The 25461-nt window shown below is 42.3% G+C and overlaps 1 protein-coding gene and 1 long non-coding RNA gene across 3 annotated transcripts in view; one reads left to right on the forward strand and one right to left on the reverse strand.

Moving 5' to 3' along the window:
* Positions 1–25461, reverse strand: part of creb3l1 (cAMP responsive element binding protein 3-like 1) — a 43717-nt gene that overhangs the window by 12573 nt on the left and 5683 nt on the right. For both annotated transcript variants that reach the window (XM_046840163.1, XM_046840164.1), the window contains exons 2-5: positions 14352–14556; positions 10106–10275; positions 1750–1834; positions 678–919 (exon numbers count right to left, since the gene is read on the reverse strand). In XM_046840163.1, coding sequence (XP_046696119.1) covers positions 678–919; positions 1750–1834; positions 10106–10275; positions 14352–14556 — 702 coding nt within the window. The remainder of the gene's footprint in view (positions 1–677; positions 920–1749; positions 1835–10105; positions 10276–14351; positions 14557–25461) is intronic.
* LOC124379686 lies at positions 18965–22046 on the forward strand. The gene is made up of 2 exons (XR_006924475.1): positions 18965–20236; positions 21301–22046. It is a non-coding gene; the product is annotated as an uncharacterized LOC124379686 (long non-coding RNA).

The raw sequence follows: 25461 nt of genomic DNA on the forward strand, positions 1-25461 counted from the left end.
GTGTTATAAGTGTAAATGTGTGTTATGAAGTGTGTAAATGTGTTATAAGTGTAAATGTGTGTTATAAAGTGTGTAAATGTGTGTTATAAAGTGTGTGAATGTGTGTTATGAAGAGTGTGAATGTGTGTTATAAGTGTGCAAATGTGTTATAAAGTGTGTAAATGTGTTATAAAGTGTAAATGTGTTATAAATGTGTGTTATGAAGTGTAAATGTGTTATAAATGTGTGAATGTGTGTTATGAAGAGTGAATGTGTGTTATAAGTGTGTAAATGTGTGTTATAAAGTGTGTGAATGTGTGTTATAAAATGTGAATGTGTGTTATAAAGTGTGAATGTGTTATGAAATGTGTTATGAAATGTGAATGTGTGTTATAAAGTGTGTGAATGTGTGTTATGAAGAGTGTGAATGTGTGTTATAAGTGTATAAATGTGTGTTATAAAGTGTGAATGTGTGTTATAAGTGTGTAAATGTATTATAAAGTGTGTAAATGTGTGTTATAAGTGTGTAAATATGTGTTATAAGTGTGTAAATGTGTTATAAGTGTGTAAATGTGTTATAAATGTGTATTATAAAGTGTGTAAATATGTGTTATGAAATGTGTGTTATGAAATGTGTGTTATGAAATGTGTGAATGTGTGTTATAAAGTGTGTAAATGTATCTGGATCTTGATCATACATGAGGAGCTGTGAGAAGTGGTGAGGAGGAGATGGCTGTGGAGGAGCGAGCTGGATGGCGGGTGGGGCTGGACGGCGCTAGCGAATGAGAGCTCTGTAGGTGGGCAGGGCTTGAGGGTGCCAGCGAATGTGGGCTCTGCATGCGGGCGGGGCTGGACGGAGGCAACGAATGAGGGCTCTGAGATCCGTCACTGTCACTGCCGTGGCTGCTTGGAGGAGTGGGAGGAAGCTGCAGGTGCTCCTCTGAACAAACACACAAACACAATACTCTGTTACTAACAATATGACTAATGATAATATTAATAATAATAATAATAATAATAATAATAGTAATAATAATAATAATAATAATGAAGAGATTTTGTATTTTGTATTTCTCGCATGTTATGAGTGTATATTCCTGCTCAGACCTCAGCCGGCTGAGACGCTTCATTCTAAACTCATTAAACTGGATGACTTCAGTCAATGGAAATATCGAGCTCATAGCTCAGAAAAACACCGAGCGCCGAGCGAACGCTGTTCCCTGCTTAGTAAATTAGCAGACCTTATTAGGACCAGGACCAGGAGTGTGTGTGGTGTTTTTTTTTTTCACTTAAAACTGAATCCTGCAGTTCACTATAAACTATCAGCACATGATGTAGAATTCTTTAAACTATCAGCACACTAGTGAAGAGTGACTTCATGTCCTGACAGAACATCACTTTCAGGATACAAGACTAGTTCTTTATAGTACATTTAAAAAGTTCTATCTAATTTTTTATCACATTTTCCATTCACATAGTGGAACTTGAGGACAACATGAGACTCTAACAATCTGAATAATGGAATTAAAGCTAATAGAAACACAGCTAGGTCAAATCACTAGGTTGAAGCCACCATCCTTTAGATCCTGAAAGACCTTTAGTCTACAGAACACCAGTATGAAAGGTGAGTGTAGGAAATCAGATCTCAGATGCGAGATGCGAACACACAATAATCCAGGGAATAACTAATTTGGGATTATGGAGAAATATTAACATGAGACACAATAATTGAATATGTTTAAATAATTGTGTGTGTGTGTGAATAATCACCTGTGGGACCACCGAGGAACTGGTTGACCTCTTTGGGTTCTGCTTTGATGGTAGGTACCGTGTTTGAGTTCTGTTCTCGTCCCACCTAGAACACAGATCATGTGTGTTTTTATTCCTACAGATTGTGAATGTTTACAGCTCAGGACACAGGAACCACAGTCACTGCTCTTTACAAGCAGGAGAGGAACACGGGGTGGTCTTCTGATTGTATTGTCTTGCTGCTTGAATGTATGGATATGGTATTTAGTTTGAGAACTTAACCAGCATTTCCATTTCGTGAGAAGGTCTGTAGACACGCAACGGAGGAAACAGACATTGTTTCAATTCCCAGAAGGAGAGGGTGTTTTGATTTTAACTTTATTTCCCCTTGTTCTCAGTAAGGTCTGCTTCTCTCTCTCTCTCTCTCTCTCTCTCTGAATGCCAGGAGAGAAATACATGATGCATGTGGTATATTTGATGGTATTCAGTGGCATTTGTATTAAGGGCTTGGATGACTCAAACAATAAACACAGCTGAAAACAAAGACATCCTCTACTCCAGCACACTCAGACCTACTCTCAAATATACCTTTGACCTACACTCAGACCTACAGTCAGACCTACACTCAGACCTACAGTCAGACCTACCCTTAAATCAACACTCAGACCTACCCTTAAAACAACAGTCCTACACTCAGGCTTACCCTTGGAACCACACTCAGACCTGCACTCAGACCTGTCCTCATACCTACACTCTGACCTACCCTCAGACCTACACACAGACATGCCCTCAGACCTACAGTCAGATGTGCCCTCAGACCTGCCCTCAGACCTACACTCAAACCTACCCTTAAACCTACCCACAGACTTACCATCAAACCTACTTTCACACTTACACTCAAACCTACTGTCAAACCTACCCTCAGACCTACACTTAAATCCTACCCTCACACCTACCCTAAAACCTACCCTCAAAACAACCCTAAGCCCTACACTCATACCTACCCTCAAAACAACAGTCAGACCTACACTTAAGTCCCACCCTTAGATCTACACGCAGACCTAGTTTAAGACCTAGACTCAGACCTACCCTTAAAACAACACTAAAACCTACCCTTAAAACAACACTCAGACGTACCCTCAGGCCTACATTTATACCTATACTCAAACTAAAACTCAGACCTACACTCAGACCTACACTTAGAACTACCCTCAACACAACACTCAGACCTACACTCAGATCTACACTCAGGCCTACATTTAGACCTACACTTAGATCTACACTCAGACCTACACTCAAATCTACATGCAGAGCTACCATCAGATCTACACTTAGACCTACCATCAGATCTACACCCAGCTCTACACCCAGATCTACACTAAGACCTACACTCAGATCTACATTTAGACCTACACTCAGATCTACACTCAGACCTACACTTAGACCTACCCTCAACACAACACTCAGACCTACACTCAGATCTACACTCAGGCCTACATTTAGACCTACACTCAGATCCACACTCAGACCTACACTCAGACCTACCCAAAATCAACACTCAGACCCACACTCAAAACAACACTCAGACCTACCTTCAGACCTACACCCAGACCTGCCCTCAGACCTACCATCAGATCTACACTTAGACCTTCACTTAGACCTACAGTCAGACCTACACTCAGATCTACACTTAGATCTACACCGAGACCTACCTTCAGATCTACACTCAGATCTACACTCAGACCTACACTGAGACATACCCGCAGATCTACCCTCAGATTTACACTCAGACCTAGAGGTTGTTCCTCAGTCTGAGATAACATCTCATTAGAGCAGGTCTGCAGTGAACCCCATCGTGATCCTCACTCGGTTCTTCTATTCAGCTCAGATCTTTCTATAATGTGTGAAAATCATTGAGTCGATATGAAAGACTTTATTAAAAGCAGTAAAATGATGAAGTGAAGATGAAGCCACGCCCCACAAATCAGAAAAACATGTTCTTTTTCTCCAGTCATAAAATGATGTAATGAAAACCTCTTTTACAGCAATAACAATTTTATTACAAACTGTAAAAGATGGGATGTGATTGACATGAGAGCTGCAGCTACTTTTCCTGCAGAACTTCTTCTCTTTCCTCAGATAGCAGGTTTCCTCCCTTAGGTCTATAATCATATAATACACACTTGGAGTGAGTGTAATTACTGAATGTTATATAATAATATCATATCATTTTGGTCTTGTGTTTTACATTCACTTTATAACACTGTCTTTTTTTTGTCTCCGTCTGTCTCTCTGCATCTCACAGTCGTCTCTCTGCATCTCACAGTCGTCTCTCTGCATCTCACAGTCGTCTCTCTGCATCTCACTGTCGTCTCTCTGCATCTCAGAGTCTCACAGTCGTCTCTGCATCTCACAGTCTCTCTGCATCTCACAGTCGTCTCTCTGCATCTCACTGTCGTCTCTCTGCATCTCAGAGTCTCACAGTCGTCTCTCTGCATCTCACAGTCGTCTCTCTGCATCTCACAGTTGTCTCTCTGCATCTCACTGTCGTCTCTTTGCATCACACAGTCGTCTCTTTGCATCTCACAGTCGTCTCTCTGCATTTCACAGTCATATCTTTTCATCTCACAGTCGTCTCTTTGCATCTCACTGTCATCATTTTGCATCCCACAGTCCAAACTGTCACACAAAAACAACATTTCAGTGAATTACAGTGAATGAGTAAAAGAGAGTGAGTGAGAAAGTGAGTGAGTGAGTGAGTGAAAGAGTGAGAGAGTGAGTGAGAGAGTGAATGTGAGTGGTGAGTGAGTGAGGAGTGAGTGAGTGAGTGGTGAGTGGTGAGAGTGAGAGAGTGAGGAGTGAGAGTGAGTGAGTGGTGAGTGAGTGGTGGGAGAGTGAGTGAGTGAGAGAGTGAGAGAGTGAGAGAGTGAGAGAATGAGTGAATGAGAGTGAATGAGAGGTGTGAGAGAGTGAGCAAGTGAGAGAGTGGTGAGTGAGTAAGTGAGTGAGTGAGTGTGAGGTGAGAGAGAGAGTGAGTGGTGAGAGGTGAGAGAGTGAGTGGTGAGAGAGTGAGAGAAAGTGAGAGTGAGTGAGTGAGAGAGGTGAGTGAGAGAGAGAGATGGTGAGTGGTGAGAGTGAGAGAGTGAGTGAGTGGTGAGAGAGTGAGTGAGAGAGAGAGTGAGTGAGTGAGTGAGTAAGTGAGTGAGTGGTGGTGGTGGTGGTGAGTGAGTGGTGAGAGAGTGAGTGAGAGAGTGAGAGAGAGAGAGAGAGAGAGAGAGAGAGAGGAGTGAGAGAGTAAATGAGAGAGAGTGAGTGAGTTGGTGTGTGAGAGAGAGAGAGAGAGAGAGAGTGGGTGAGAGAGAGTGAGTGAGAGGTGAGTGAGAGAGGTGAGTGAGAGAGGTGAGTGGTGGTGAGAGGTGAGTGAGAGAGGTGAGTGGTGAGAAAGTGAGAGAGGTGGTGAGAGGTGAGTGAGAGAGAGAGAGAGTGAGTGAGAGGTGAGAGGTGAGAGAAAGTGAGAGTGAGTGGTGAGAGGTGAGTGAGAGAGAGAGAGATAGTGAGTGGTGAGAGAGTGAGTGAGGAGTGAGAGAGTGAGAGAGAGAGAGAGTGAGTGAGTGAGTGAGTGAGTGAGTGGTGAGAGAGAGAGAGAGAGAGTGAGGAGGAGTGAGTGAGAGAGTGAGTGAGTTAGTGTGAGAGAGAGAGAGAGAGAGGTGGTGAGAGAGAGTGAGTGAGAGAGGTGAGTGAGAGTGAGTGAGAGTGAGTGAGTGAGTGAGGAGAGTGAGTGAGTGAGAGAGTGAGTGAGAGAGAGTGAGTGAGTGAGAAAGTGAGTGAGAGAGTGAGTGAGAGAGAGAGTGGGAGAGTGAGTGAGGAAAGAAACAATAAAACAGCTTTTTATTTGCTGAAGTGGAAAACTTTGGATTAGGAGATCATCTGCTTCAGAGGAAACCAGGACCAGTCAGATCCTGCTCTAGAAGAACCTCTCTGTGGGCCAATTAGGGTGGAGACTCAGCTTCATTATACCCATGCCAGTCGCCTCTCCTGACCCTTTAATAATCTGGATATGTGATGATCAAGACTGAGCAGAAAGGTGTAGAAGTTCTGTTGAGTTTTGAAGGTTGAAGTCATGCACATTATAGGAGCTGGATGATGTGCTGAAATGGAGCTAGAAATCGTATGAGGACTAAAACTTGTACAGAAGATGTCAAACTTGAGATCCAACACAGCATCTACGTTAGTAGTAAATAGGGACATACACTATCGATTATGATGGTCATGGTAATGCTGTATATCACTCTGGTTTCTCAGCTCGAAGTTCAGCCTTAATATATACAGTACAGACCAAAAGTTTGGACACACCTTCTCATTCAAAGAGTTTTCTTTATTTTCATGACTATGAAAATTGTAGATTCACACTGAAGGCATCAAAACTATGAATTAACACATGTGGAATTATATACATAACAAAAAAGTGTGAAACAACTGAAAAATGTCATATTCTAGGTTCTTCAAAGTAGCCACCTTTTGCTTTGATTACTGCTTTGCACACTCTTGGCATTCTCTTGATGAGCTTCAAGAGGTAGTCACCTGAAATGGTCTTCCAACAGTCTTGAAGGAGTTCCCCGAGAGATGCTTGGCACTTGTTGGCCCTTTTGCCTTCACTCTGCGATCCAGCTCACCCCTGAACCATCTCGATTGGGTTCAGGTCCGGTGACTGTGGAGGCCAGGTCATCTGGCGCAGCACCCCGTCACTCTCCTACTCTTTGAATGAGAAGGTGTGTCCAAACTTTTGGTCTGTACTGTATATATATATATATATGTACACTGTTGATCAAAATTAGAGAACAATTTATAAACAATTGAACAATTCTGAAATAATGTGATCTTCACCGCTCAACAGTTGAAGGAGTTTTTGTCCTGTCTATACCATGCTACCAGAACACCTTTTCCACAAAATAACTAAGGCATTTAAAAATGCTAATGCTAATGTCCTTGATCATCTGTCAATCCCTATTTAACTGGCAGCCTAACTTCCAGTTTCACTGACTCTGCAAGATGGTGGGCCGTTCTAACGTGACTGAAAGCCTCCAGCAGCAGGTTGTCCAGATGAAGGCCAAAGGGACGACCCTATCAGCCATAGCAAGACAAGTTGGTCGTTCCAAATCTGTGATTTCAAGAATATTGAATCTTTACAACATCACAAACTCATTCAAGTCCACCAAGAAGGCTGGTCGTCCACGGAATACAAATACAAGAGAGGACAGGATACTGCGGAGGATCTCAATGGGCAATTTCCACACAATGGACGTTTCCACACTGCAGCTGGAATTGCTCACCAGTTCAGCGCTGAACAGGGTAAGGATCTGTCTCGTCATACAGTGTCTCGACGTTTAAGAGCATTTGGACTGAAAGCCACTCTGCAGTGACCAAACCTCTCATTAGCAGAAAGAATCAAAAGGCTTCTTCAACAACAAATGGTTCCTTCCCTGCGTTCATCACCCAATCAGCCCGCAGTGTTCATGCAGGACAATGCTCCATGTCACACAGCAAAACGGGTAAAGCAGTTCCTTCAAACTGAAAACATTGAAATAATGACATGGCCTGTCCAGAGTTCTGATCTCAACCCAATAGAGAACCTCTGGAACCTCTGGAAAATCCTTGGTGACAAAGTTATGGCCAAGAAACCCACTACAGTCACCGAACTGTGGAGGAGACTGGAAGAAGAGTGGACCAAAATCACACCAGAGCAGTGTGAGAGACTGGTGCTGTCCTGTGGCTGCAGATGTGCTGAAGTCATTCAGAGCAGAGGCCTGGACACTTCCTACTAATTGCTGACTGTTGTAACCTTCAGAAAATGTTGTTGTAATCTTTTTCCATGCTACAGTCATTGTTGTTCTCTAATTTTGATCAGTGTGTTTTCTGCAAAATAATGTTTTTTTTTGGAAATGTCCTAGTTATTTTGTGGAAAAGGTGTTCTGGTATCATGGTATAGACAGGACAAAAACTCCTTCAACTGTTGAGCAGTGAAGATCACATTATTTCAGAATTGTTCAATTGGTTATAAATTGTTCTCCATTGTATATCTCTGAGAAGACCCACAAACTCCTGTAGCAACTAGAGATAGACAACCATCAGTTTTCATCATCTTTACAATTGACACCCAGCTTCATTTAATCTCCTCAACAAATGATATCCACTGAAGTTGATTCCCAAACCTACAGATCAGAAGAACATCATCAGCTGTTAGGTCTCAGTGAAGAACCATTTAATCACCAAACCCCAAACCAGTGGGAAATATTCTATAATAACCAACAATCCTCAGGAATCCTGGTGATATTGTACTAAACCTGAGTTCACACTGATGTGTGTGACACATGTGCACACACACACACACACACACACACACACACACACACACACAGACAAACACATGGTCTCAAAACAACTAGAGTCAATAAGACCCTAAAACTGCAGCAGCTGCTACTCAGGCCTAGAGTTCACTGAGGTGAACGCACACACACACACACACACACACACACACACACACAAACACACAAACACACACACACACATGCGTGAAAGTGAGAGAGAACATGCTGTCTGGGCGGAGCTACAGTAGAAGCTGCCAGCTGACTACAAAAACACTTCAGGATGTGTGTGTGTGTGTGTGTGTGTGTGTGTGTGTGTGTGTGTGTGTGTGTGCGCGTCTGTGTTTCTTTGCATGTGTGTGCATGTGTCTGTGTGTGTGCATGTGTGTGCATGTGTGTGTGCATGTGTGTGTGCATGTGTGTGTGCGTGTGTGTGTGTGTAAGTAAGTGTGTATGAGTCTGTGTGTGTTTCATACTCTTCCAAAAGCAGCAGCGGTCCCTCTGGTTCTCAGTGTGTGTGAGGTTTATGAGAGTCGTTTTCAGTTTTTTATCCACTGTAAACTCTTACATGAAATCTTCTGTCTTATTCTTTCCACCCACCCGCACACACACACCCACCCGCACACACACACACACACCCACACACACACCCACACACACTAAATCGTAGAGATCAGATGGTTTTCCTGCAGTAGGTCAGAGCTTCCTCACTCAAAACTCATGTGAAGCGTTCAGTATGGATTTATTGAGAGATTCTTTAATTCAGTGGTCCCCAAACTACAGACCTCAGGGTGAATACGTCCCGCACACACATGTGTAACGACCCTCGGAACAATGCCAAAGACATATTTTGAAAATGTCATTGTAAATATGTTTTACTCGTATTTTATCTGTATTTAATAATAAACATTTTAATGTTTTCAATAACAATGAATTTGTAAAGATCTCATTATGACAGTAATAATAATCTTTTAATAGGTGATAAATCTCTTGAAAAGTAACACTCGTGGGTCTGTACGGTGCAGAACAAAATAATAAACTAATCCTGCATTAGGAGCAAAAATAAATTCATTTAAACTCATAATAAAATCTCCACAGTAACACTGGACTTCACTCCGGCCCGTAGACTTTTCTGTTCCAGTTCTAAACACTCCTCCATTAGTTACTCTGAATGCAGGAATAGTGTGATGTAGCGTCGTTTATATATACATACATACACATGTGTGGGTGTGGGTGTGTGTGTGTGTGTGTGTGTGTGTGTGTGTCTGTGTGTGTTTGTGTCTGTGTGTTTGTGTCTGGCATGTGTGTGTGTGTGTGTGTGTGTGTGTGTCTGTGTGTGTGTGTGTGTGTGCGTGTGTGTGCGTGTGTGTGTGTGTTTGTGTCTGTGCGTGTGTGTGTGTGTGTGTGTGTGTCTGTGTGTGTGTTTGTGTCTGTGTCTGTGTGTCTGTGTGTGTGTGTTTGTGTCTGTGTGTGTGTGTGTGTGTGTGTGTGTGTGTGTGTGTGTGTGTGTGTGTGTGTGTGTATCTTGATAATGTGATCATGTCTTCACCAGACACGATCGGATCTCGCAGCTAAAAACTGCTGGTTTGATACACAAGTATTATGATGATGCTGTGATGATTCAGAAGTTCAGATAAAGCAGATGTTCGGAGGAAAGCAGATGTTTCTCAACTCTGAGGCTGTTTAACGAAGCCCTCTCACTATGACTAGTGATTATCAGATCAGATCAGATCAGATACGAATCTTTCTTATTAAATAATAACAGTAATAAAATTCATCTTGCACTTGTAACATTTATTAAGTCAGAAAAAGAAAAAAAACAGAAACTCATTCAGAGGATAAAAACATAGTTGTATGTAAAAGAAACACTTGTATGTTTGGATGATCTGCTTGATGCAATCAGATACCTGATGTAGATGATATTCTCACTCAATCCAATCGCCACTGTACAATATAACTCAACACCTCTGTCTCAGTGTAAGCTCCAGTGTTCATTCCAGCATTTCAGCTCTTACCTTGTCGTGAGTGTGGCGTCTCTGTGGTGGTGGGTTGAGGGTGATGGGCTGAGTGGAGCTGCTGGAGGTGGGCATGGCAGGACTTGGTCCAGGGGAAGTCTCAGACAGGAGGGTGGGTTCCTGTTTCACCAGGATGGCAGTCAAGTCTTGACTAAATGCCCACATTCCCTCTGTGCCAAGAGAAACAGATAAACTGATCATTAGGATAAAGGCAACGTAAGGTAGAAGAACTTGCAGGGGAAACTTCTTAAGAGCTGTGGATGGAAAAGCATCATATGATATTATTATTATCCAGCACTTTATATATTAGAATTTCATATCATTTACTCGTCCTACATATTTTTTGGTCATTCCTTTCAGCAGAAGCAGAATAAAAATCTTTTGTACTTTTGTACTATAAATTGCTCTTTTTCAGGTTTCCTGCCTGCATTCAGGACATTTAAGATCAACACAGATATTTATAAATGCTGATGTCATGATCCCCAGTTCTACACACTGATTATATACGAGTCGTGATGGTGCATGAGTAGTGTGTATGTCAGCAGGTTATATATCACGATGTTCGTTATTATCGGCAGACATGACACATGCCTCGTGTGCTGTTTGTGTTTATGACCCAAAGGCTAACACAAAACAGCTCTTCATTCTTCCCCCAAATGAGTCCCAGGTAAAAGACTGATCTGAGTGGACATTTTCCCCTCATAAGCAGAAAGAGCAGGCAGGGGGTGTGAGGGAACTGCTGCCTCCATCAAGCTCCTACACCACAAAACAACCTTCGCTCCCATCCAGGGGTCCTCGTTACCTCCACTGCGCTCTGTTTGTAGCCTGAATGGAGGGATCGATAAAAACATTACATGCTCTTGTAAAAGCAGGACAGCTGGTTTTGATGGAGGAGAAAGAGAGCAGCGGGAATCTGATTACAGCAGGAGAGGAAAGCTTCTCTCGGCTTTGAAGGAGAAGGATCAGGTTCTCACCAGGAGAGCCGTTTTTTTTTTTTTTTTTACAAAAGATTCGTTCCTGTGAGGTTTTATTATCTCACAATAGTGGCAGGTAGATGATATGGTATTTACTACAATGTACCAGGGCTTCATCCTCAGGACACCTTGGTTTCACAAAGAACTGGGTGGAAGTGACAAAGCCCAGCGAGTGGCCACGGAAATCACAGGCTCTGCAATGGATTTCTAAATATCTCCTCTCCGTGCTCTATAATGTAAAGAGTTCCAGAGGTAATGGAATAAAAAACTTTGCTTCGTCATACCACAAGCCAAGCGGGGTGTGTCTTCCAGCCTCCACCACAATAGCTTTAGGAAAATGACCTGTAATTATTTTAATTTAGCATGCTATGCTCTCAAACCCCTAGCAGACGTCCTACTGGAGGATTTCCTCCCCACAGCCATGTGCCGTTCTGCGAGGGTACTACCACCTGGGGCACAGAGGAGATCCGGTAGGCTTTGAAGTTTAAGCTACAGCAGCTCTTATAGTCATGAGCTACAGCAGATCCAGCAGCGAGAGAGTGAGATGCTCATTATTTTTGTGGAAACAAGAAAAAGGAGAGCAATAAAACATCAAGCGTCCATTTTAACTGCTTTTATTAACGACCTCTCCAAGAGCAGAGGAAAGGAGTGATGGGACAGGAGCCGACATCGACAAATTCCTTTAACTCAAATATAACTGATCACTAAAGTATTACTGGTGTGTGGGATGTAGGAGGTGGTATCAGAAAGTTGCCCTGTTTACAAGAAAGTACTTTATTTATGCACGTTTCCACACGATCACCTTCAAAATCATCTCCTTGTACAGCAATACAGAGCCTACTAGTGTTCTTCTGGAACGTGTCCTGGAAGTCTTCTTTTTGAAGTGTGTTAAACACCGTCTGTAACTTGCGCCGGATCTCCGCAAAGGTGTCAAAATGGCAACCTGGATCTTCATTTTCGGGAAGAGGGTAAAGTAGAGTGGGTGCGGAAGTGAGATTGTGCTGATTCACGTGTGAGGAGGAACTTCAGAATAGCACCAGTAACACGGCTCCTAATGTACACAATGTCTTTTGCCACACTGACTTATGAAGGTCGGTGCTCCATGTGACTGTGTGTGCAGCCTTTTGCTGCCATCTATTGGTGTGTTACAAAACTTGGTACGATCCTTTTTGATACCACCACATAAATATACATTCCCATACTATCAACTATAGCATTACATAAACATGATAAATCTACACTGTGATCCTGAGCAGGAGACAGAGGACAGTGCAAGTGAATGAATTAAAGAACTGAGTGCTGGTCCTTGGCCTCCCTGAGGTCCTGTAGCCTTACTGCAAACCAGGACCCCATTTAATACACACAGACACACTCACACACACACACACACACACACACATTTAAGATGATGCAACACTTTAGATCAACCAGAACATTTTTCCACAGGCCTCACTGCTCCTCAGCCCCTGGCACACTTTCACCTTTCTCTATTTCCAGCTGAAGAAAAAATCTGGAAAGCAGACACTGTCTTTATTTTTATTGATGCCTGCATTCTTCACTGGTCTTAGCGAGAGAGAGAGAGAGAGAGAGAGAGAGAGAGAGAGAGAGAGAAAGAGAGAGAGAGAGAGAGAGAAAGAGAGAGAGAGAGAGAGAGAGAGAGAAAGAGAGAGAGAGAGAGAGAGAGAGAGAGAGAGAGAGAGAGAGAGAGAAGAGAGAGAGAGAGAGAGAGAGAGAGAGAGAGAGAAAGAGAGAGAGAGAGAGAGAGAGAGAGAGAGAGAGAGAGAGAGAGAGAGAGAGAGAGAGAGAGAGAGAGAGAGAGAGAGAGAGAGAGAGAGAGAGAGAGAGAGAGAGAGAGAGAGAGAGAGAGAGAGAGAGAGAATGTGTGCTTTGGCTCTCTGCCTGGAATCCCCAGCTTTTTTCTGGAAGGTTGAGCTGCAGCTTCATCAGGGAACCCTGTGCTGCACTGGAGCTCCAGGAGAAAGGAAAGAGAAAAAGAGAGAGAAAGAGAGGGAGGAAAAGAATGAGAGGGATGAAGGGAGAGATTGAGGGAGAGGGGGACAAGATGCTGCTTATGCACTCTAGTAGAATTAATAGAAGAATTAATCAGCTTCTATCTGATTAATATATAGGAATTTATAGGAATTTCTATCAGAAAAATAGAAGTCTGAAATGTGTGTGCTTCTTTTAGTGTTTTTGTGTACGTATGGGTGTGTATAATTATGTATACAGACGTGTGTGTGTGTGTGTGTGTGTGTGTGTTTGTGTGTCTACAGGATGTTGGTGTTTATGTAGCGGCAGCTCAGAAGTTCTAGAAAAAGACTGGTGATTTCTGGTGATTTTTGGAAGTTTAGTGTGGAATTTTGGATTAAAGCTCCATGTGTAAGAATTTTATGTGAAGTGAGCAAAAACCATTTGGATTTTATATTCTAAACCTTCATTACAAGTCACAGTTGATTCGTATCATATCAATAATCTAAAAAAACTATAATCTGAAGTAAACGTTCTGCTATAGAACCTTGAAAATGTCCTTGGAATTGTACATATATGGAATTCTCAAATTTCCAGAGATCAAAACTCATACTACAGCAAACTACGGCAAACTACGGCAAACTACAGGCAAACTACAGCAAACTACAGGCAAACTACAGCAAACTACAGCAAACTACAGCAAACTACAGGCAAACTACAGGCAAACTAGAGAAAATAAGAAAATATAGTATTAATGAGGCAAAAGAAAGTTATCTACATAACATATGAGATACTATAAAATTATCTACAGAATTTGTGCAGAAAGTGTATATAAATAAATATTTAGATATATGACACATTTATAAGCATGAGGTCCTTTTTATAAAAATATGGGAGATGGAGGTGAACAAGGAGAAAATATAGTATATTTCAGAGTAGGTGTGTAAGATGCAATAGTACTGAGTGTAATGTTCCTGTGTGTTATATGCAGTAATAATGTATTAGTGTATGAGACTTTATTACAGTTCGTTTGTATTCAATCAACAACAATATAAATCAATATAAATGTTGAGGGAGTTCTCAGTCTCAGTCTTAGGCCACATCATTGAGATGCTCCTGGATCGAGTTAGAATTTGAGTCAGTACAGGAGTCATTTGATGGTAGAGGTGGAGAAGACTAAACTGCACATCAGCAGGTTTACATGTGTAGAAGAAAACTTCAATTCAAAGTCTGATTGAGACATTTAAGTGTGTGTGTGTGTGTGTGTGTGTGTGTGTGTGTGTGTGTGTGTGTGTGTGTGCAACCTGTGTCGTCGTCTGATTTGATGGGCATGGAGGGACTTTGAGGAGCCGAGTCTCCGCTGAGGGAGTAGCTGTGCTCCTGCTGGATGTCAGGGTTTGGTGGCTCGAGCTCCATGTCCAGCAGTGGCGTTCTCTCAGCAAGCAGGTGATCATCAAAAAAGCTGTTGAAGAGCTCATTGGAGAAATCCTCCATCTGCTCTGAGAAGTGCTGAAAGTGCAGAAGAACAAATTAATATTTTCAGATTATTGATATGATATGGAGCAACTGTAACTTGTAATGAAGGTTTAGAATAAAAAATCCAAATGGTTTTTGCTCACTTCACATAAAACCTCCCAGAAGATGCATGAGGGACTCTACAAATTCCAGATTACTGAAATCCTTCATTTTAATTTTTCTGGAATTTTATTTTTTATATTTTGACAGTCATCTCTGAGGTGATCATATACTCAAGCTGATTATCAGGAAGTGTAATCTGCTCAAACTATATTCATCTGTTTGACTTTGAGAGAGCGTGTGTGTGTGTGTGTGTGTGTGTGTGTGTGTGTGCGCACACGTACACGTCAGAGCTGTGTATTATAGCAAGGCGTTTATGTGAAAGTGTGTTTGCTGAGCAGGAGTGTAACAAAGGTGTGTGAGGACCTGATGATGTTTACATCCTGGTATGTGAGCGATGCACCTGTGGAGTACACGTAACAGCAGCAGGTGACGTTAACGCTCACTCACCCCACACACACACACACACACACACACACACACACACACACACACACACACACAGCTATACATTTTCACCAGGACATGAGGTGCACACTCCAGCTGTGTGTTCCCACAGAAAATCGTTATTGTTTGGTGTCATTCTTATAAAAAAGATAAAAGAACTTTAGATCTTTAGTCAAATATAGAACCTAAACAAAACCTTTATACTATTTAGCACTTTATTTACTCAATTCAGGTAATAAATAATAATAAATAACAAGTACTGAAAGAAGGAAAAAGGCGATGGAAAGGGGATTATGGAGATGGTGGTAATGTCTGTACATCAGTAATAGATGTGCACCACAGTGACCTTGTTTCCCAAAACCTGGCAACCCTGATGCATGTTATAAGGCCTTTTGTTTTTATATAATATAATATAATAATAATAATATTATTTCCTGCCACATAAAAGTCTGTAATCAGGAGGGAATACAGATATAATGCAGTGGATTGTAGTCCTTCTCTTTACACTGATAACATTCGTCTGTACTTCCTGTAAACTCTGAGATATCAGGAAGCACAAGCTCTCATAAATCATCTGTATTTAAGTAATGCCCTCTTACGGGCACTCTGGCTTCGGGGTGCACTTATTAACGCATCCCTTCTGTTGTCAGTCGCAGTCTAATCACTAGAGCTGAGTGCACAAGCATAAACAGTCCCACCCTGGATCTTTGAAGTGTGACAGGAGGTTCCTGTTGCTGGTCTGAGTGGCGGATACGGTGACGGACCTCAGTAATCCAGACTGAAGCAGAGGAGAGCGTACGTGCAGCAGAACCACAGCGTTTTATCACAAATGAAAACACGCAAATGTTATAATTAACCAGGCGATGTTTTCACCCTTCTAGGACACAGAGGAAGCAGAAATCAGAAGATTGTATTAACCATGGTTCTGATTAATACACAAAGCAGAGAGAAATACTTGTAGGAAGTCCTGTATAACAGGAAAACCATCTGATGTAGGGTTTAGAACCTGTAGTTCCCCAGAGATACAAACTAAAGAATTTTTCTAATTTTTCATTAAACCGTTGTTTTTCTTCGACAAAGCACCAAACCTTTGAGCATCAGCACAAAACTGAAATAAAACCTCAAGGGGATTTGGTTCTTCCTCTGGGGAATCATTAAAGGTTCTTTATAACACCTTAAAACAAAGTATTTACCTTCAAGGGACGATTCTTAGTGCAGCAATTTAAGAAGGTATGAACCTTGAACTATCAGAAGAACCCCAGAAAACTTTTAAACTTCAAATCGAAAATATTAATGTAATTTATATTATCTATCTATCTATCTATCTATCTATCTATCTATCTATCTATCTATCTATCTATCTATCTATCTATCTATCTCTGTCTGTCTGTCTGTCAGTCATAAAAACGTCTGCAGTGTGTTTAAAAAGCCCCTAAACAGGTTTCTCCATCATAAAAATCAAAGCCTGTACCAAGAACCAATCAAAGAACACTCAAGGAACTTTTTTACATGAAAATACACCAGCGCATGCTGCATGGGTACTGAATATGAGATGTTGTGGACAAGCCAATTCCAGCTCCAGACTGGCCAAAGATGATGCAAGATCTTAGCTCTGATGCAGGAGGTCTAAAATTCCACATCTGGAATTCAGACAGATGGAAAGAGCGAGTGAGGGAAAAGTGAGGGAGTGAAGTGAATTCCAGACTGGCACATGGACAGCTGGGTCTCTGAGGGGCGCTAGACTCTGAGCGAGATTGTGCGTAACCTCCCGATGGCCTCGGCACGCTCTCAGCTCAGCTCCCTGAGTTTCAGTCAGGACCTGGAGGAGTAAAAACAGGGCTTTTCTTTTCCCTCCCTCCCTCCTTCATCCTGGCTCTCTCTCTCTCTCTCTCTCTCTCTCTCTCTCTCCACCTGATCCATTCATCCAAAAAGGTTTTTAATGTCCTGATTAGACGTCTGACTGCGTGTGAAGTAGCTGATAGATAGAGATTCTGGTGATGTGTGTGAGAGTGTGAGTGTAAGAAGTTTTTCTAAATTACATGGTAGGGAAGAGCGACTGTCTGTCTGAGAATGTTGATCGTATGGAGACTGTGGGATTTACAGGTGAGATCAGATCAAACGACAGAGACAGAAGGAGAGGGGGTTCGAGAATCGCAGTATTATCTGCATTATACGCTTTAGGGAAATAAATAGCAGTTCCAGTGCACGATGCTCCACGCGTGGCAGTACAGAGGGTGTGAAGGCTCGTCTGTGCTCCATCTGCTCCCTCTGTGAAAATGTTCAATGTGTTCAGATGGTGCAGAAGGTTCATGCAAACAGAGGCACAGACCTCTTCCTGACCCTCACTGATGTCCAGTTCCACATTCACTGAACTGCATTTCATATAACCTGAAATAAACTCTGAAACGAGACAAATTCTACACAATTCGTGCAACTCTTTCTCTGTTTAAAAAGTGCAGTTGGTGCTTTCTCACTTCTCCGTCCTCCACCCCTCCACCCTCCACCTCCACACCCCTCCATCCCCAGTGAGTGTGTGTGTGTGTGTGTGTGTGTGTGTGTGTGTGTGTGTGTGTGTGTGCAGGGCTGTAGTTGTGGTTTTTGCTTTGTGTAACCTTTGATTTTATCTAAACTGTAGTACAGTGAATAAAGAGAGGCGTTTCTACAGAAGAATGAGAGGCTTCTTCTTTTCAGAAATCCATTTCAGAGCGTTTTGTCCTGACATGCACTACAATAAAGGGAAGTTCATCATCTTGGCTTCGCAGTAACACTGTAGATTATGTGCTTGGAAAGATGAAACAGAGTGATATATTTTGACATTTTTTAGTTTGAGATGTATTCAGGAACTCCCAGCAGGTCTGTGATTTATAGTCAGGGAGTCTGGAAGTGTATTATTATTATTATTATTATTATTATTATTATTATTAAATAAAACATTATTTTTGTTTTTGTTTAATAAAAGAGGCAGGTTTGCTTCACACCTCCAGACCTGTGTATGAGGAGTTCGCATGGCTCCATGCTTTTTGGGTTTCCTCCAGGAATTCTAGTTTTCACCCAGTCCAAAGACGTGTTACAGATGAATCATGGGCATTTTAATTTCCATATTATATTTGTGTAATTGCCCCACAGGACAAGTGTTAGGATTAAGGTTGTCACATCATCCAGTTCCCCAGATCCCCCCAACCATGTTTAGGATGGGTTTGGTAAGAAATGGACAGATGTGATGATGAGACTAGTTATGGCATGCGGGTTAAATTAATCTAAAACCTACAGTATTAACCTGCTCATGTGATTTGACTAGTTTTCATGACATTATTGGCAATAATAATGATTACATTATCACAATGCATTATTCTGCAACTCAGTCATGCACCTTCAAGATAAGTATTTGTGAGAGTATGATAAACCTTTAAGTTTAAACCTGATGGATTTGGAGAGTTTATCTGCAATGATGTGAATTCTATAGGTTTCTATAATAAATACTAACAAGCTATCAGTGGAACTGCAGTCATTTGTTCAATGAGCTGAATATTTAACCTGGTTTATAAAAGTTATTATTAGTTTGTATCTGTATAAATCTGGATTTTTCCAGAACCTTGACCATTCTTTTTTTTTTATATATAAATGTACAGTTAATTTTACCTACTAAATCTGTTCATCTCATAAAATCTGCGGATTATTTGTTCATTTAGGAGAAGAGGAGAGCAGTAAGATCAGGATGTGGATCAGGATGTGGATCAGGATCCGAATCAGTGTGAACTTTCGCAGCAGTTTCACAGAGATCGGGAAATGCCTTCATTAGACCACGCCCCCTGACACACGCAACGTATCCTATTAGCCGGTTCCTAAACACACACACACACACACACACACACACACACACACACACACACACACCCGCCCCCGGCGGCTCTCCAGCCAATCGGAGCGCGATATGCAAATGAGGCAGTGTGGGTTTTTGGGAGCAGGAGTGCAGGGTGCGCATGGAGAAGGAAAAGGAAAAAACAAAACAAAACACAAAAAAAGCAGATAAGAACTCAAACCCGTGATCAGGAAAGAGGGAGAGAAAAAGGGAGAGTGAGAGAGAGAGAGAGAGAGAGAGAGAGAGAGAGAGAGTGGAAAAAAAACAGACTTTCTTCTGCAGCTTTTAGTTAATGAGTCACACACAAGTGGAAAGTCATTCTGGAAAAAGGAAAAAAAAGACCAGGATGGAGATTTCAGGAGCTCAGAATGATCCACTGATGGTTTATATGCATTTATATAGAGATAAATTATGTAAAACACACACACACACACACACACATACACAGAGGTTTACATTTTATTTTAGGAATACCAACTGTTTAGTTCACACTGTTCATTCCAGACTCACATCTGTTCTTTTAACGGCAGCTCATATTCTACAAGTCAGATGAGTGCTGGCAGAGCCGCAATCCCAGCTGAGGAACATCAGATGCCAGAGAGTTCACACAGCAGCTGAGAAAGATCAGACTCGCTGTCAGAGCCGGAGCTCGCCCAGGGTAATATCTGATCCTCACCGAGTCACGCTCATTAACTGTACTGTATTAATGAGGCAGAGGTGTGACGAGTCAGCAGGTGAGAACCTGATCTACTGTTTATTCTCGTTTACACTCATAACCACATTTATTCTGAGTCCTGGCTCTCCCTTCTGAAGTTCTGCTGCACCTCCCAGTCTCTCTCTCTCTCTCTCTCTCTCTCTCTCTCCTCTGCTGCCTCGTCCTCCTCCTCGTCCTGCTGCTGCTTTTCTAATTCCAACTTTAGATCGTTCTTACTCCTGCCATCAGGCACAGAGACTGGGGAACCACAACCACAGCAGACAGTTAGTCAGGGGAACAGGCAGACGTCATGGACTTCTGTTTCCCTTCCCCCCATCCAGAAACTACCAAAAGCCAACAGCATCCATCACAACTTGTGTCTGGATTTTTTTCTCCTGCTATATGGATATGTACTGGTGTAACTGTGCATCATGGTGTGATTCATCACAGTGCAAAAATCTGATGTTGTGCATCACAGGAACATGAGATTCACACTTTCTGTGAATGACCACTGTGTCCATCTAATGCAGTTGCATTGGATTCCAAACTGCACAAAACCATAAAACATCAGAGAACAACAGGGATCATGTTGGAGATCACCACTGATACATGCTGTAAGTGATTCTGTTTACACAACCCCATAAAACCCCATAAAACTCCATTAAACCCCATACAATTCCAAAAAAACCCATAAAACTTCATAAAACTCCATAAAACTCCATCAAATCCCTCAAAAAATCATAAAACTCCATTAAACCTCATAAAAACCCTATGATAACACCAAGATTTAGCTGATTTTGGAGCTTTATTTTCAATTAAAATTAAGCTTCAGATGCTCATTATGTTTCAGTCATTCATCTGCTCCAGATCAGGTTTGTTTAATTAAATATTTCTGGAATGTATTTATGTATTTTTAAGTCCTGGTGAACCAGTAAACCAGAATTACTCTGTTGGTGTATGAAGTTTTATGTGCTGTTTATTATAGAGAAATAAAAATGATTCTTTTTAGTCTTCACGTTTTCTCTATCAGAACATTATTCTGAACATTCGTTACACTGCGTTTGCATGTATGTGTGTGTGTTTTTTTTAAACTCGCACACCACATGAACTGTGATTTCCTGTGGCCCTCAGAATCCTCAGACCTTCTTCTGTTCCCTACAGCACTGCTGAGCTCCTCCTTCTCAGAAGCTCAATAAATAAATAAATGCCTGACGCAAACCCAGTTAGCCAGAGGGAGTAGGCCTTTAACTGATCCATCCAAATTCAGAAGACACTTCAGTTCCTTTAAACTACAATTTATCTGCTGAGAAACGGCTTCATGAACGTCAGGATACATTCCTCCAGGGTTTATAAGCAGTTCTTTAGATTAGAATGACACCTATTTTCAGTGGTTATGTGAAGATACGCTCCGGAGTTAACGCTAGCATGCATGGGAAAAGCGAGAGAAGATCCATATGTAAATGACCTCCAGGACTTTTACAAACATTAACACTGGAGTGCTGTGTTTACTCTCAGCCTGAAAGAAACAGACTGAAATGTGGAACTTCAGAAGTTCATGAGCTCAGATGCAGCGTGATCAAAAATAAACCACTACAATACACATTCCTTCAGCAAACATGACTAATTGCTCAGGATGCCATTCCACTGAATCCTAATCGTCTATTCTCCAAATCCTCAGTCTGCTGTAAACCTGCACCATCCTACCAGTGTGCTCCAGGTCCACCTTCTCTCCCCAAGTGTTTGGACAAGAGGAAGGCCTGAACCAGCAGGACGGTATTTATATGTGTGTGTGTGTGTGTGTGTGTGTGTGTGTGTGTGTGTGTTACTATCTGGTATATATTTGTATCTGATTTAACCAAACCATATATCAGTGTCACATCTTGCAGCATGTGTCTCTAATTCAAGTGTCTGGTGGAGCTTCTAAACCTCAACATCTAAACATCAGCTAAAGCCCCTGCTATCAACCCCAGCAGCAGGAAGAGTCTCTGAGATGAAGGATCAGTGTGAGGGTTGGGATCAGGTCCATGAGTCTATGATTGTTTAAATGGTTTCATATTTAAATGTCTATTTACAATATCATTTGTCACTGTCACTGTCACTGTCACAATATCATTTAAAACAAACTGAGAAGAAAAGTGGATGATCAGTTCCCCCCTGAGGTTCTTCTCTATAAACTGAGATGTTATGAATTCCTGCTGAACACGTGACAGAATGTTCCTATACGACATGCCGTTCTCTCTTTACTGCGTCTGTAGAACTCAAACAGGAACTTTTATCAACTTCTTAGGTGAAGGTATTTATACATTTAGCTGCAAATCTTTGTAATTAGCTCTTTGTGGGAAGGTGTTTTTTTTTCCAAAGAAAAATAATTTATAGTTGTGCGTAAACCGTCCGAGCTCAAAAATAAACCCGGCGTTAAACATGCCTCATTGCACACACCACAAATCCTTCAGAAAAATCAAGAAAACCAGAATAAGTCGTGGTTTTGATTTTGCAGAACTTTAAAGTTTAATACTTTGTCAGAAGAACTTCTAAAGTGTTTGATTGTAATTCTGCTGATGGTTACAGTAGTGAATCACTGCTGTTGTATCTGAGCTCACAGTAAACCGGTCTCCTGTGAGCGAGGAAACATCTCACTTGTGCTAATTGTACATAATGTACGTCAGATACGGATCAGGATTAACTCGAGAGTATTTCAAGAATGTGAAGTATTGCAGCTGCATTGAATTTTAGAGACCCGTGGAATCTTCATCTGCTCCACTCTAAGCTCCTTAACTTCTGTAGTTTCATGACCTGTTGCTCCTCACAGCCTCGGGAGCAGGAGGAGTCCTGACACGACACCCGTCTCTCCTCTTTCCACCTGAGCAGCTGCTCACGCTACAGAGGAATGAAGAGAAGAACCAGAGGTAACTGAGACAAATCTGCCCAAACCAGCAGGGACCATGTGGAGCTGATCTATCTGATCTCAGATCTACCTGCAAGCACTGTGTGGGACACTCCTCCTAATCCCAGAGAAAAAGCCATCTTCAGGCTACATTATCAACAGGAAATAGGAGACTGTAGTAAATGGGTGAACACGTGATTTCCCATCAAACCTCTGAGCACTGGACACACACTGGACACACACTGAACACACGCTGGACACACGCTGAACACACGCTGAACACACACTGGACACACACTGGACACACACTAGACACACACTGAACACACACTGGACACACACTGGACACATACTAGACACACACTGGACACACACTGGACACACACTGAACACACACTGGACACAATGAAAACACACTAGACACACACTGAAAACACACTAGACACACACTGAACACACACTGGACACACACTGAACACACACTGGACACACACTGGACACACACTAGACACACACTGGACACACACTGAACACACACTGGACACAATGAAAACACACTAGACACACACTGAAAACACACTAGACACACACTGAACACACACTGACACACACTGGACACACACTGAACACAATGAAAACACACTAGACACACACTGAAAACACACTAGACACACACTGAACACACACTAGACACACTAGACACACACTGAACACACACTGGACACACACTGAACACACACTGGACACACACTGACACACACTAGACACACACTGGACACACTGAACACACACTGGACACAATGAAAACACACTAGACACACACTGAAAACACACTAGACACACACTGAACACACTAGACACACTAGACACACACTGAACACACACTGGACACACACTGAACACACACTGGACACACACTGGACACACACTAGACACACACTGGACACACTGAACACACACTGGACACAATGAAAACACACTAGACACACACTGAAAACACACTAGACACACACTGAACACACACTAGACACACACTAGACACACACTGGACACACACTGAACACAATGAAAACACACTAGACACACACTGAACACACACTGGACACGCACTGGACACGCACTGAACACGCACTGAACACACACTGGACACAATGAAAACACACTAGACACACACTGAACACTGGACACGCACTGGACACGGACTGAACACACACTGGACACACACTGGACACACACTGAACACACACTGGACACGCACTGGACACACACTGGACACACACTGAACACACACTGGACAATGGAGGTGAAAACACCATGTTTATAACAATAACAATAAAGTGTAAAAACTGGTTTACACACACCTTGAGAACAAAGAGTGAAAAAGGTCTAGTTGGGCTGCTGTGTGTGTGTGTGTGTGTGTGTGTGTGTGTGTGTGTGTGTGTGAAAGAGAGAGAGAGAGAGAGAGAGAGAGAGAGAGAAAGATTGTATCTTTCTCTGCCCAATTGTCTGCACCAGTAAGGCATATTTGCATATTTACCCTTTTGACAGTGATGTTGCGTCATTCTGCTGAGGTCACGTCACAAATTCTATTAATACCAACATGATGTTAATTATCACGTCTTTATACAATTATACAATTATACAATTCTACACTTCAACCCTGAGTGGAGACGAAGGCCATTGTTTATATTACTATTATCAGTTTTCTATTCAGAGGCAGGAATGAAGTCTAACAGGTAGCTGGAGAGCAGAGATCTGAGCAGAACTTCCACACAACACAACACAACACAGCACAGCACAGCACAACACAGCACAACACAACACAACACAACACAACACAACACAGCACAACAGCACAACACAACACAGCACAACACAACACAGCACACAACACAGCACAACACAACAACACAGCACAACACAACAACATAGCACAGCACAACACAGCACAGCACAACACAGCACAACACAACAGCACAACACAGCACAACACAGCACGATACAACACAGCACACAACACAGCATGACACAACAACACAGCACAACACAACACAGCACAACACAACACAGCACAGCACAACAACACAGCACAACACAACAACACAGCACAGCACAACACAGCACAGCACAACATAGCACAACACAGCACAGCACAACACAGCACAACATAGCACAGCACAACACAGCACAGCAGAACAAGACGACACAGCACAACACAACACAACACAACACAACACAACACAACACAACACAGCACAACACAACAACACAACACAACACAGTACAACACAACACAGCACAGCACAACACAGCACAACACAACAACACAGCACAACACAGTACGACACAACACAGCACAGCACAACACAGCACAGCACAACACAGCACAACACAACAACACAGCACAACAACACAGCACAGCACAACACAACAACACAGCACAACACAACACAGCACAACACAACACAGCACAGCACAACAACACAGCACAACACAACAACACAGCACAGCACAACACAGCACAGCACAACATAGCACAGCACAGCACAGCACAACACAGCACAACATAGCACAGCACAACACAGCACAGCAGAACAAGACGACACAGCACAACACAACACAACACAACACAACACAACACAACACAACACAGCACAACACAACAACACAACACAACACAGTACAACACAACACAGCACAGCACAACACAGCACAACACAACAACACAGCACAACACAGTACGACACAACACAGCACAGCACAACACAGCACAGCACAACACAGCACAACACAACAACACAGCACAACAACACAGCACAGCACAACACAACAACACAGCACAACACAACACAGCACAACACAACACAGCACAGCACAACAACACAGCACAACACAACAACACAGCACAGCACAACACAGCACAGCACAACACAGCACAGCACAGCACAACACAGC

This window comes from Silurus meridionalis, chromosome 26 (assembly GCF_014805685.1).
Source record: "Silurus meridionalis isolate SWU-2019-XX chromosome 26, ASM1480568v1, whole genome shotgun sequence".
Taxonomy (NCBI): domain Eukaryota; kingdom Metazoa; phylum Chordata; class Actinopteri; order Siluriformes; family Siluridae; genus Silurus; species Silurus meridionalis.